We start from the raw sequence: 15,521 nt of genomic DNA on the forward strand, positions 1-15,521 counted from the left end.
CAGCAGTTTGGTTGGGGTTTCAAAATTGAACAGCAAAATAATAGTTGTTTAGTGTGGAAACGCAAAATGCAATAAATGAAACCACATACAATTTTAACGGTTATTATCGTTTACTGTACATAAAAGTTGATGGCATGATTTGGATTAGAAATAAGTGGGCACAGGTACATTACAATATTTTTTCCTTTTTTTTTGTTTTACAATAATGTATAATATACAATTCTACATACGGGTTATGTACAGATTTGAAGAACGGGCTGCCCACTCCAGGCTTAATGCCCCAGTCTTCACAAATCATTTTTTCTTTAGATGTTATAATATTGTGGAATAATACTTGGTTCCAGAGTTTAGTTGTGAATTCCACATTTTGCGGTTGGAAGATCTTACTTTCCAGAGGTTGCCGTTTAATACATTCTCACGGATACTGGCTGTGTCACTCCAATATATTTATAAATTAATAAGAGTGGGGTGAAAACGTGATTAACACCAGGATCATTGATTGAGACCAACCACATGTTAAACAGACAGGATTTAACAGGAATCTATTTTTACCTCGATACCTGCAAACAACCTGCCACATGAGCTCGGGCTGAGAAAGCTGCGTTTCGCTTCATTTTGGGGGATGGTTTAAAGACTGACTACTGGCGAATCTGGCATTGGTTGCCTTTTTTGCTTTGGTGTGGAACTTTTCTTATCACTGGAAACATTTTGTGTGTTGTGGTATTTACTAAACTATGAATTGTCTGGCTCCTGTCCCACTACATTGATTTGCAACATAGTAATAATACTGAAATAAGCCAGTAAACACGCTTTGAGAGCCACAAACAAACCCTGTTGCAAACTTAGCACAGCGATGAAAGTCGGGAACTTAGATTAAATCTGCTTTCAGATTTTTGTATTTTTCTTGTTTTTCCAACTATACACAAAATTCCACTGATTCCACTGACATTTGCCGCTTTTCCAGGCTTTAAAAAAAAAACAAAAAAAACCAAGCACCATAACCACCTCAGCCTGCAGATGCCAGGAGTGCCCACACGTTTAAGAACATACCTAGGCCCCCTTAGGTGCCCGCCCCCACCTCAGCCACTGAAATAAGCCTCAATTGTGACGGGCACCTGGTAAACCCAAGGAAAGTAGTCAGACCACCCTGCGAGGGCAGCAGAGCACTCCTGGCACCATAAACACTGCAGAAGGCTTTAGTGATTATGGTGTTTGGAGTGTTCCTTTAAGACACATTTCTTTATTATAAGTATTCCCTGTGAAATTCACTTTGAATTCCTGACATTATAGACTTGAGTGGTTTGAAGGTATTTCAAACATAAAATATAAAAATAATTGTACCATGCATATATTACCACTAACTTGTGTTTAATATGGAAAATAGCTGAACCAGAAACTGGAAAGTTAAAACAATCTTAAGAAACAGTTTCTTGAGATTAAACATGTTTGTGTCTCCTTTTCCCTTCAAGAAAGTGATGCTTTTAATGTGATGTAAAGACATTGAGAAGTCAGGTCTGTGTACAATTCACTTTATTGAAGTCATATATATCTATAGTGCACCAGATTGTTTTGGCTGCTGTCAAAATCTCTATGAAATACTCACTTCGACTGTATTGGAAGTTTTACTGAAATTCTAGCTGAGCTACTTTTGTCAAGTTTTGTCATTCTCCCAGCTGTCACTAGTAGCTGGGGAGAAAGGCTGTCTATGGAGTATCCTATGGACTAACGCATAGTCAGTGACGTGGGCTCCCGGCAGCTGAAGAGGACCGGCAGGAAGACCATAGTGGCGGCCACACAGGAACAGGCTCAGGTAAGTAAACTCACCTTCCCCTGTGGACACCAAGCAGAGCCGTCACCCTCAGGGGTCTCTGCAAACGTTGAGAAAACCCCAGACAGTGACAGAACCACTTTAATGACCAGCGTAAACATGCAAGCAATCTCAAGTGAGAGGTTTATAAGCTAAACGGCAAATTGTATTGAATTTAAAAATCTACATTTAAGCTATAATAGCCTGTGTGGTTATAACGGAGTTGGAAAAATATTTCTAATTGAATACAGTTCTGCGTTTAATAAATAAACATCAAATTATTTGTTCAAATGTTAGGTGATATGGAAACAATATATAAAGAAGTCATCATAGTTGTGCAGCAATGATTTAACACATTTGTTAAAAATTAACATTACAATAAACTGCCAATTTTATTATTACTTTTAATATTTCTACACGGATTTTCTTTTTTTTAAACTTGTGTCAGAACATGCAGGGTAAGAAAAACGTTGGGATCGAGGCAATAGTTTTGTAATAAAAAGAATTCAGCAGAATTTGCTATCAACTCATTGTCCTCTGTGACACTGGGAACATTTTTTTGAAAGAGATAGTTTAAGTTATAATATGTTATAGTTCAGAATATTTTAGGGTAAGTGCCTGTCCATTTACTTTTCAGGTTTCCATCCATTTAAAAATAAACATGTTTGTTCTTTAACTTGATACCTCATTGGTATGCGTCCATTGGTCTTTAACAAGTCTCTGAGTGACGTGTAGCTTTGTCACTAACATTTTAGGACTTGGATAAAAAGTCTGTGATCGTTATAGCTCCAGAAAAAAAAAGTGTGTTTCTGTATCGTCCACATCAGAATACTGTAAATTCTCTTAATATGCTCAGTTATTCGATGCTATTGGTGGGTTTGAACCATTTAGAATGTGAATGTATTTTCCCCACAGCACAGCTGTAGCGAGGCCCGGGCAGAATAGTTCTATGCTTTCATAGTGAGACCGGGCCTTTTGTATCGTGACGTTATAAGTACTTTCAAGATATCACAAACTGGCAACGACAAGTCAAACATAGTCTGTTAATACTGTTTTGCAGATCCTCAGGGTTTCCCGTAGAGGATTTTTGAACACTTCTGTGATTCCAAAGTTAACTCCTGGTGCGTCAGTCCAGAGGTTCCTGTTTTATCCGTATTGTGTTGGGCTGCATTCTCCTGTCCTCTCTGCAGAGTACGTATTCGCTAAACTGAGAGGAGTCAACGCCACCCCCACATGAAGCTGCCACGTGAAATCCCTTCTGAAATAATCTCTCCAAGACCTGCAAGACACGACAAGGATACGTTTACGTAGGGAAGGTGACGAGCCACGAGGTACGTGCTTGTTAATCATGATACACTATCTACAAGTTTCTTGTTGTTTTGCTAAAGGATGGTAACAAATGAACACTAAGTGTTGGAGTAGACAGAAGAAAAGTCACAGCTTTTAAAAATAACCCTTACAAAAAAAAAAGTCCTTTGAGATAATCAGAGCCCCAAACTTGTGCAGGTTTCCTTTTTATACAGACAGTATAAGTATTGAATTTTTACACAAAATATATATTGCATCACGCAGTCCTTCAGCTTTAACCCCTTAAGGACCAAACTTCTGGAATAAAAGGGAATCATGACCTGTAACACATGTCATGTGTCCTTAAGGGGTTAAAGTGACTCGGCCGTGTTCCTGCATTCTTTTTATCATGCTCAAATTCTTTATCAAAATCTGGCTACAGGTTGTTTTCAAGTTACTGTTGTACAAATACAGGGACTAATTTATTGGTATCTCTTCCTGCTTGCAGTTCACTTACATTTTCATTCTAACTGCAGTTGGCTGACCTGAAATGATTAGTTTAGATAAACTCTTAAACACCGTGAGTTAATTGATCTTACATTCTGCTCTGCAGTGGTTATGTTAAATAGCGCAGGCCGAGTTTTTTCAGTTTGCTATTTCATCAAACTTAGCTGTACATTTTATTTTGTTCACATGCATATCAAATTGGATTGGTACATTTCACAGGTCCTGTGTAACCTACTACTTCAAACGCTAAAGATCTCCTACATTCAGAGTACAGCAATCTCTCACATATCTACCGCCTTTCCCCCAAAATAACACCGGCCGAGTCTTAGAATAATTTTCCTCCTGAAAAACGCACCGGGGCTTATTTTCAGGGGTGTTTTATTTTGGTGGAAAACTGTAGCAAGTATGTGCTAGAAAGCAGGTCTATGTTTAAGGGGAATGCCCCCAAACAGACCAGTTCACTAGGGCATGGAATCCCACAATTCTATGTTCGGGGCAACTTCCCCATAGATTAGCACACTCGCAATGGGTGAATGGTACTTATTTGATCAACCGAGGAAAGAATGAAAGGGTGAGTTATGGACTCTGATATAATCATATTTATATATATATATATATATATATATATATATATATATATATATATAGTTTTAAAGAAACACACCAGGCACCATAACAACATAATTAAGTTGTTATGGTGTGAGGAGGTCTTACCTTAGGATTACTGTTTTAAACCCCCAAATCTTCAGCTCTGCCCCCTGTATTTCTATTTCAGCCCGAGGCTTCAATCAGGAAGCCCTTGGACTCCGTCCCAATTAGAGTATCAGCTGACATCCATAGTTCCCCATTTAAAAAATGGAGTGAAAAGGGTATATATATATATATATATATACTTTGTTATAGTGCCATATATTTCCTACAAAGTTAACATTTTTGATTACTGTCTTTTTCCAGTTTATCAATGCCACAGAAATTGAACCAAGAAAACCCACATGATCATGCTTCTTAAAGGGGCACTGCCAGCACCTGTTCAAGATCTGGCTAAATGTAAGTTATTATTCTTTATTGATATTTATTTTATTGTTTAACATAATCTGTGTATAGGTGACATGGACATCTTATCTGGAAAGGAAATTAATTGCTCCTTTAAAAAAAATAAAATAAAAAAAATACGATTAAGGTTACTTAGGCTAAATCTTTGTATGTGATTTGTTCCTTAGCATCACCTCCACTGAACTTCGCCACCACATGATGCCTCAATCGGAGAAATCGGGGCAGTCACAGGTGCCAAGCAAACACCACTGCAGGGGCTCACTCATTTACATACTTTATTGGGCTTTGTCTTGCAAAGCATGTTAAAGGGACACTATGTGCACCCAAACCATTTCAGCTAATCGACGTGATCTGGGTGCAGTGTACCAGGTCCCTAAACCCAGCAAAGGCAATTATTGCAGGTTTTAAGAACCTTAAATAATTACCTTTATGGGTTAACTCCACCTCCGGGGACCTCCTGGTCGTTAGACGACTTTTGGTCTCCTTATACTGGATATCCTGGTACTATGCATTAGGACATCCAGCATCACCCAAACCCCCATAAAAAAAGCATAATATTACAGATGTCAGCGCGGGGGGGGGGGTGGGGGGGGGCCTGGGTCAGCGCTGAGGGACATTGGCGCTGGACTCAGGTAAGTGACAGAGGTTTTTTTTTAACCCCCTCTGCTCTGCACCACGGGGAGCACGTTATAAGGAGCTATAGTGCCAGGAAAACAGCTTTAAAACAGGGACACTATAGTTACCAAAACAAATATATCCTAATGAAGCAGTTTTGGTTTATAGATTATGCCTCCAGTCTCGCTGTTCAATTCACTGCCATTTAGGAGTTAAATCACTTTGTTTCTGTTTATGCAGCCCATGCCACACCTCCCCTGGCTGTGACTGACACGGCCTGCATGAAAACAAAATGGTTTCATTTTCAATCGGATGTAACTTACTTTAAAAGTTTATCTCCTGCTCTGCAATTTAACTTTAATTACATACAGGAGGCTCCTGTAGGGTTTAGCAAGTTATTAACAGAGCAGGAGAAAAGACATTCTAAATTAAACACAATTTGCAATAAAGGTAAACATTAGATGACTCTTCACAGGAATTGTTTAGGGAGGCTGTGTAAGTCATATGCAGGGAGGTGTGTCTAGGGATGTATAAACAAAGTTATTTAACTCCTAAATGGCATAGAATTGACCAGTGAGACTGCAGGGGCATGATCTATACAACCAAACTGCTTCATTAAGCTAAAGGTGTTTTGGTGATTATAGTGTCCCTTTAATAAATAATATAAACTGGAATGTAATCACAACCCGTAGCTAACTTAAAGTTGATTATTAGGTTGTGCTAAAATTGATAAAGTGCTATGCAGCTGAAGTTGCTTTCCCAGAACTGTAACTACCAAGTGCTGTAGATGTTTTTGTGCCTGGGTTGTTTCTTTAAATAATTTGCCAGTGCCCCTCCCAAGATTAGGTTCTGGCTCTGCGCTTGAATGGCAAGCATTTCTGCCGGACAGGGACCCAATATATGTCGCTGTGCTGTACATATATACAAATTCTTTTAACTTGGGGCGCCTTGAAAAAATATTGAAATATTAAGGGTGCCACGCACCTAAAACGTTTGGGAACCACTGCCTTAACCTAAACGTATCCTGTAATATAAAAAAATGCAGAACACGTATTAGGGGATCCGGAGACATTTATATAACACTCGACCTTCAGTCTTGTGGCTTGTTGTAATGTCTTCAGAACTTCAAGATAGCATTATTTCCCCCTAACACGCTGTTCTCCATTATAGATCCTCTGTAATACTATATATAATATATACACACTTTACAACAAAAAAAAAAAAGATCAATTTCTTTTAAGTCCTTACTGCAGGCATCATCATTTAATTATGAGCAAGACATAAATTATGCATTTGTACATTGTTGCACTCTCAGAACATTTTTTTTTGTCTTTTTGGAACGTAATGTTACATACTGCAGGGCGTTTTGGAGAAACACCTCCAGGACGTTCATTGATGAAAGTATCACGATGGTGGCATAAAACAAAATGTTTCTTTTTTTCGACTTAAAAATCTATTTTCTTCTAATCTCACCTGGCAGAGGCCTGTAGGAATGACCAGAGGTGTGTATGGCCTTAGAAAATAGCATTTTACAAACAAACCTCATGTCATCTTAGAGAGAAAGTACTGCTGTACAAATTTCACAGTGTTTGTTTCTTTACAGTGTGAGATATCTAGAACAATAATTTATGTGAAATCTCCGTCACCTTGGCTAACCCCAGATGTCTCCAGTAAATCAAATGCAGCACAGTTTTAGACCACTCAAACACCTGCAACAAAATAATGAAAAACAAAAAACCTCCCTCCCTCTTCACAGACCAGGAAGAGGCCTCTCCAATCAGGATGCTCTCATTCCAGTCTATAGAGTCTTATCTTTTCATATAAACCCCTATGTAGCATATCCCTAGCTAAATGGATAAATGGAACTGTTAAATAATCTCATCTCAGCCAAAGACTCTGCATATTCCCACCCAGCACTGCTCTGGAGGAAGTATTAAACGTGCACATGCTAGACGACTTTGGATAGCAAACGAGGAAGTAAAACATTGATTTTTGCAAATTACTGCAGATATAAGCAACTGTATACAGTGATACAGGAAACTCCTTGTACCATAACCTGTGCAAAGGCTAGGTCAGTGCAGATTAATGGAGGTATGCCAAGATAATCCACCTACCACACTCTGTTTTTTTTTTTGTTTTTTTATTATCTCCAGTATTATGAACACATTAGGCAGTAGTACATAAGCACACAGAGTATCTTACCTGGACAGAATTTAACCTGCAGTAACCATTTAAAGGAAACCTAATGACGTGGGTTGGGTCTTGGTTCCAGCCGGCGTTCACCGAGTTACACATAACGTCTCCGGTTTCTGGGAAGATCTCCTCTATTAATGCCTTCTCTCCGCTCAACGCAATCCTTTCTCCAAGGTCAGGGGTCACTCTCACAACCAGACAGTCGCATGGCTGGAAGTGCTTTCGATGTTCTTTGTCCTGTTTCCATCTCTCCAGTTCTTTGACCATGGGATGGAGCTGGTAATATTTTGCTTCCTCATATAGAAGGTTAAACTCCTAGAAAAGCAAGAAGAACATTAAGGGATCTGTTCCTTATTGACAAGGAGGACAGTGTTTTACTGTAAGTGCAATGTGTCAATCTAGCGCCGCACAGATTTAGTCTGTCCATTACGAGTCAGTGGTTATAGAAAGGTATTTTACCAGCTATTGTGAAATGCATCTCTCAATATGTCCTCTCAGATTTATCAAAGTCAGTAATCACCCCTGGATTGTACCTGATGGTTTCCACTTTTCAGATTACAACACGTTGATTAATCCCCTCTCTGCCTGGCAAAGCATCATGGGAGAATGTTTGTTCTACAACTTTGGTCACAATCATCTAGGGCAGTGGTTCCCGATCTTTTTTCACTTGTGTTCCTTTTGGCAGACCATTTCCATAAATTGTACCCTTCATATTAGCAAAATGTTTGTAATTATCAATGTTAATGTTTTTCTTTGCCCCAGGCTCTCCCTGTCCCTCCCCTGCCCCTTGGTTATCTCTGTCCCTTCCCTGCCCCCAGCTCCCCATGGGCTCTTCCTGCCACTCCCCTGTCCCCTCAGGTTCCCCCTGTCTATCCTATGCCCCAGGCATATGTAAATATTGCAGATACAAACACTAACACATATACAGACAAAGACACACACATAAAAACACACACCAATAACAATTTTAGCCAACCCTCCAATTTCCTAACTCTTGGGTGCAGAGGGGTTGCTTCTGCTAGCTAGGATGAAGTGACCAGTTTTCAATTTCTCCCAGCACTGGTGGCAGATAAGAAATGAGCCCAGTCACACTTTTAAAGTGCTGGAACGCACAGCTGAGCCCCTGATGACACATGTCCATTGGTTGATCCTAAGTGCATGGGTCATGGGCTACTCAATGGGCCCCCTTAGGTAGTGGGCCCAGTGCAGCCACACTGGCGGTAGTTCCACCAATACAGATTTTTTTCACCTGAGCAACTGGTTCATACCTCAGGTTGGGAACCACTGATCTTGGGCAAAAGGTAGAGCCCCAGATGTTCTAGAACTACAACAGCCATGATACTTTGCCAGCCTTAAGAACACATCCACTAACACAGCTCAATCATAGCCACATGATCTACTGGTGGTAATTGGAGTATTTACATCTGCACAAATTGACTGAGTGTCACACTCTGGCAGTTTTGGCTCATGCCATTACAGTTGTGTATTCTGTATACTTGGGGACATACAGCATTGGAGAAGTACAATTAAGAATAATGTTTTGAATTGTACACTTCTCCAGCTCCTGAGACGTTGTGACTTATTTGGTTGCAGTGACAAAATATGCAATACAATCATGACATTAAATTGCTACTCAAAGCACCACTACAGCTACAGTGGTTCTAGTGCTAGCATGCAGTCCATGAAACTTGCTTTTTGAATATTTATCCTAAGTTCCTGGAGTCCAACACCCTTAGATCACAGGGGAAAAAACTATTCCAAACTGAGCCATCTAAGTACCTGTACCCAGTGCGCACTGCCCACTTACGCTATATGCAGGAGATGTGCACACACATAGATTATCATTTCCCTAATAGTCTTGCACTAACATCTGTTTGTGTGCAAGTCACAGCATATTCGGAATAATGTGTTCCTATATATAATAACCACATGTCTTCTCCCTGCCTTGTGGCAACCCACGAGGCATATTAAATGACTGATAAGTACATTGTTTCCTTAAATTAACTCATCAAATGGCAGCATTGTCCATTAACTAAACTGGAAATTGTATAGAACAAACAGGTTAACTGTAAATGTATTGGCCAAAACAGCTGAGTCCGAATAGGTTTGTAAAATCAGTTATTTGAACAAAACCAAAATGTTTTAAACTTATGTAGAAAACCCGACCCTTGTGTTCTCTATCTCCTGTCCCATGGATACGTGCTAGGGATCCTACACAGTTTTAACATATTTTCATACAGTAAGACATTGCTTTTTCATGAACCATTCTAAAATATTAACAAAAACACGGATTGTGGAGCATTGCCCCATCATTAATCTGCCCCAGGGGCACTTGTCATGTTACACAAAGCTGTGTGTTTCTCAGCTGCAATAAAGAGACAGTGGGGCTTATTTACTATATTCCCAAATGTAAACCAAATTGCAAAATGAAGGCAAAAACATGTGTCGGTTTAAAAGGGAAAAAAAAAGGCTCGGCTATGTACTTTTTTTCTCCGTTACCTTCACACTGTCCACTGTTGTTACAAACTGAAATTGATCATTTATACTTGTTGGACAGTATTAGCAGAAATAAATGGGAGCTGATCATCATGTATTTACAAAGTGTGAGATCCATGAATATGGATATGTAGAGTAAAGGTTCTACCGGAGACAGCTTTTTAGAAATCTAAATAGTTGTGAAAGTGGTGCAGTTACTAAGGAATGATTCTATTCATACACTCATCACAAACCAGTTAAGAACATTTATGATATACAACACACACAATCCATTGGCAGTATATGTCAGCATCACAATTATGTGCTCAGGAAACTAGATCCATAGTATTATCCTTCTGTAATGACCATCTGATGAGGGAAGGATCATGAAAACGTGATTATCTATTGTTCTGCCAATTCCTTTTCAAAATCGTTTTTACGGGTTTTTCTTTTTAATATTTTATAAAACTTAGGGAAAATAACTAAGGATGGGGTACAAAAGTTAAAAAGGTAAACTGGGGAAGGAAATAATCTCTTCATCCAAAATCATATCCATATTTAATTATAATCACCATGTGCAAATCGTAATTTATTGCATAGAACCCGGTATAACACTTACATATAAAAACATACATATGAACCCTTTAATTGCCACAGTTTAGAAAGCGCCATTTGTATGGTTAAAACAGCTGGTCACATACCAAGATAACACACAGTGATAATTTTATATCACTGTGATGTCATAGCGAGCGCGGTAAAAACATTATAGAGATACGAGTTGCGCACGACTCCTCAAAAGCTGGTTTTACATGTGACTTATACCTATTACACTAAATGTATGACTAGTAAAAACCCCCATGATAATAACCACTTCACATCCCATTCCGCTCAAAGGGCTTTAAATAACAATATACTTTATACATATACCACACACTCTCAGGGCTATCTACTACGGATCAAGACGGAAGCTAAAATAGCTGTAATTGTGAGCTACTAAAGTCTACATTTTGCCATTTGGATATAAGTTTTAATAATGTTCCTATTTTTTTGGGGGGGGAGGGGGGGAAAGTATCACAATCACTCTTCCACGACTACAGCCCTATGCTAATACATACAGTGTCTCTGTGCCAGTTATAATTATTCCGGGTGACCTAAAATGTCTTCAGTGATGTCACAGGGAGACAAGGGAACAAGAACGCATTTTCTAGCTCTCTATTTTTAAATAGGTTTTTATCCAGATCTACTGCACATTTGCTAGCACAATGTATAGATGGAATTTCAAGCTCTTTTAAAAGAGATCAGGTAGTTTGGTCCATGACAGTTTGCCTTTAATCTGTCTAGAAAGGCATGAAACCAGCCTGATTGCAAGTCTGACACGTACCATTCCTTTGACATTAATTCATATTAATTATTTTTACATGTGAGGAACAGAATCCACATCTAAACTGAACTCACAGCACTGAAAGAATCTTCACCTGGAAAAATCAGGCGGCCGCTGAGAGAGATTTAGCATGGTAGAAACGAACTGTTAATAGTGAATTTCCTTTAACTCAGGAACCCAGAGGCAATTAGCCGACTGCACAGCACTGCCTCTAGGACACGTAATTACGCAATCCCAGAAGCCAAACTAACTTCTCGTTTGTTTCCAAAACTCCAGACTGGGGAATAATTGGTGCACGGATCAATAGGTGACCATGTGCATCCTGTTTTGTGTAAATGGTTAAATACGCTTCGCAACACAAGATTTTTGTGAAACCAAAATAAGAGGATGGATTATAGCAGTGAGATGAAAGAACGATAACCAACAGGCTAATGTCATCAAAACAGCCTTGTAGATAACACAGGGGCTGAACAGCCTTATACAGAAACAGAACAACACAAGAAACTGTGGAAAACTGATCAGTGTAACTAGAGCCACTGATCAACATCTAGAGCAGATCTTGTCCTCTACCTATTGACGTCCGTCCTCACCTCAATAAATTGCGGGGAACTGATTAAGCGCCTGGTAGAGTTAGGCTGGCCAACATGAACTTGCATAAAATCCAGAAAAAAACAAACAAAAAAAAAACACTCGAGGAGAGTGTCCTGGTGCTACTATACTGGACACCAAGATTCAGGAGGTAAATATTGACAATGGCACAGCTTTAAACAAAGATGCAAAAGACAACTATATATATATAATACATTCAAAAACTTCAATGAAACATAAGATTGCCTCTCACAGACCAGGAAAAGGCCTCAATAAGAAGCCTCTCTGTGTGTCTATGATGTCCAGCAGGTGTTTATAGGTTATGTAGTCCAGGACCCAGCAATAGTTCCATTCATGCCACAGTGACTAGATGTTGGAATGGGGCTATGCACAGCCTATCACCAACTCCTCATATGTGCAATCGCAATTTAACTTTTCAGAGAGCCAGGCTGGGGACGTGGGGACGTAGGGACCTGCAGAATGAATTACACGCATTGTGCAGATTGTTATAGGTACAGGGGAGATTGATGCGTATACGTTGTTATGGTGCGTAACTAAGATGTTCCCTTAGATAAGTGAAGTTACAGTATTGCATCTTTAATATTCAGTTATAGCGTCAACCTTTTTTTTGTTGTTGTAATAACTGCACATGTATGAACGAATAGGGGAAAAAATTATTCAACTAAAGATTTAGGATAACACTGTATACACTACAAAGTCACTTACAGCTGTGCTAACGCAGTGAGTGTGGAAACACTGCAGGATTGGATGGAGAGATGGAGGGAGAGTGATACATTATAGCTAAGGAAACTGACCTTGCAAAATAATCTAGGTAAATTACTGAATCAACTGTAAATGACGCTATCGAATGCATGCTTGTTGGGTTGGTGCCTGGAGTGTCCCTTGAAGTGTGTTTTTTATCCTACAAACAAAATACCACTAATTTCACCTAACGACCGCAATCATACAACATTCAAAATGAGCACACCAACAAACAGTAACAGATACAGAGTGCCTGCCGAGACACTTGTCAGCTCCCTTGTAAAGCAGCCTATTATCTGTGCGTATACAGATCCCTCCCTTAATTTCTTTCAGATTTCGGGTACGCCTGAGTACGTTTCCATTAAATTACTTGCCCACCCCAGGCCTCATCCTGACGGTAACCAATTTCAGGCGGTGTCTTTATTTTGCCATTCCTCCTAAATGCGACACATCAAAGGTTAAGAAAAGCCCTGGGTTATTATCAGAGATCATAGGAAAATCCTGCCATAAAGCTGACTCTTGGGCGTGAAAAGGTCTGTACTGTCTGCGGCATTGAGGGGTACATTTTTAGAGATCCAGGCTTGGATTTAAAAGGTTATGCGATGAATGAGTCTCCCTGCGCTGACTGATTGCATGTAATGGCTGTGTCTGTGAGTCATTGCTGTACCTGCATTACTACAAGGGCTGGGTGTTCACTAAAAAGAATAGATTATGGGATTGAATAGCAAAATACTCTGGAATCTACAGTTTCTGCTCTTTGAGCAAACTACGGTCTGTTACTGATTAGGAGAAAGTAAATAAGAACCTTAAAGGCAGGCTATAAAAAAACAACAACAAATGCTCCTGTATGAAAGACCATTTTCTAACTTTCACAAATCTCTGTGTAAAAGTTTCCATACTTTGACAGAGCATGCAATACTTGCAATCATGTTACTGAATTGAAGCCAGATGGCGGAAGCCATTTTGCTTTGCACGTATGACTTCCTGTTAATCTGTATCATACAGCAGCATCCTGCTGAGAAAATTCTTAGACAAAGCGATCTACAGAAATACCTGTCTCCCTAGACAACATACAACACATTGTGGGTTTTATATCATTTGCAAATATATTTTGCATAAGAGGAATGTGTGATGAACCTACTGCTTTTTTATGTTAACTTGCAGAGAGTTTAGAGATTCAGAAATGCTTTTTGAACCCTTTCACTACAAAACACTGTATTCTGAGCATTTGAGTCTTGGGCCCATTCAGCACAATGTCTTGGGTCGGCCCTGACAGTCTTCTTCTACCATCAAAATCTTTACTTCTGTGTGAACCTGCCACAAAGTATTGTTTGTGAGAACACCTCTTATCAGTGAATATATCAGGAGTCTTTATCACCAAAGGGTAGGCAAATGTGTAAGGAAAAATGCAAATAGCCTTGCATGACTGGAGAGACTACTGCAAGGCATATAGACAGTGCAAGATAATTCACAGTATACAGCCTTCAAAATGCTAATTCCTTAAGTGCTGAAAGACGTATAGAGCGGCAGACGCCCCTCGCACCCGCCGTGCTTTCTTCCAAACTTCTACAGAAACTGTCATGGCCCCTGAATTGTTTCACTCTAAATATTTCAAACTTTTAACAACATTCACAACTACACAAGTGAAATGCAGCTCGATTGAGCCTGCGGCTCATATTCTGTTTGATTAAGCAAAGGTGAAAACTGATAAATATTCATCAGGCTTTTGTAATGATTCCTTTTACATAGAATCGTGGCGCCAAGTAACAGGACGCGCAAATTTTACACTCTCCGCGGTGTGTCCTAATTAGAGAAACATAAACACTTGATATATCTCCTTTGCACAAATATATGGTTTCCTATTACTTCAATTATGCTGAAAACTGGGTTTCACTTCTGCTTGTGTGAAGTTTATATATCAGCGTGATTTTCTGTAGAATACAAAAAAAAAAGGACTGCCTATAGAATATAGGAATTAATGTATAGGCGGACTGTATCAACCACATTGTTAAAGGCACGGCAAAGTCACAAAATATACATGTCATCTTCATTTGATTTTGCAATATTGTTATATCAGATTTTCAATTTAAATGGAAATAAAGACAATATAAAGGCAAGGCAGGCCTTGCTCACCTCTACTGGATCTGGTTTCTACTCTAAAAATGAACCTTCATTCATAGTGAATTATTACTGTGTTCATTCCACAATCTGCTGTATATCTGGGTATATCTTTGAATATGTCAGTGTATACCGGGATGTAGCTGGAATGCTTAAAGGGACACTGTGATCACTTAATTTCATTTCTTTATCTTCCAAGCTGCCTTCAGTGCTACCCTTTGCTAATTTACTAGTGATATTTCTGCCCCGTTTCCCGCTGTGGACCAGTTATTCTTTGAGTGTCCCTTCTTTGTACATGTCTTTCTAGCACAAGATAAGATCAAAACTGTTGTTCAAACACATATCACTTCCTATTGCAGCTAGTGCAACTCTTTCTTTATTGACCTCAATCCAACCCAAGTTTCTACATTTCTCTCTTACTGTCTATACAATCCTTGCATTGGCTTTTTCTACGCACCAAAGTTCTCACATACATAGCTCTCCACAACTCTAAACCTATAATACATATACTCTGTTAAGTAGCCAAGAACACACCATTTTAGTCCCTCTTATGCCAAATTATGTCCTTCAGTTTGCCGCAACTTTTGTACAGGCCTTCCCAATTCTAATGGAATATCCTACCTCACCTTCTCAGATGTTTCCAGGTCTTCAGAAAAAGTTCCTCAAGTTCTCTCATTTTGTCCATGTCTCACATTATATAACTTGTCGTGTCGTGGTCTACCCTAACTCTAGGAT

The 15,521-nt window shown here is 39.3% G+C and overlaps 1 protein-coding gene across 1 annotated transcript in view; it reads right to left on the minus strand.

The window, feature by feature from the left end:
* Positions 1–2,209: 2,209 nt before the first annotated feature.
* KCTD15 (potassium channel tetramerization domain containing 15) overlaps positions 2,210–15,521 on the minus strand; it is a 33,353-nt gene continuing 20,041 nt past the window's right edge. Inside the window, exons 4-5 of the mRNA XM_063437616.1 lie at positions 7,472–7,777; positions 2,210–3,086 (exon numbers count right to left, since the gene is read on the minus strand). Of these exons, the coding sequence (XP_063293686.1) occupies positions 2,934–3,086; positions 7,472–7,777 (459 nt within the window). The 3' untranslated portion in view covers positions 2,210–2,933. The remainder of the gene's footprint in view (positions 3,087–7,471; positions 7,778–15,521) is intronic.

The sequence above is a fragment of the Pelobates fuscus genome, chromosome 12 (genome assembly GCF_036172605.1).
Source record: "Pelobates fuscus isolate aPelFus1 chromosome 12, aPelFus1.pri, whole genome shotgun sequence".
Taxonomy (NCBI): domain Eukaryota; kingdom Metazoa; phylum Chordata; class Amphibia; order Anura; family Pelobatidae; genus Pelobates; species Pelobates fuscus.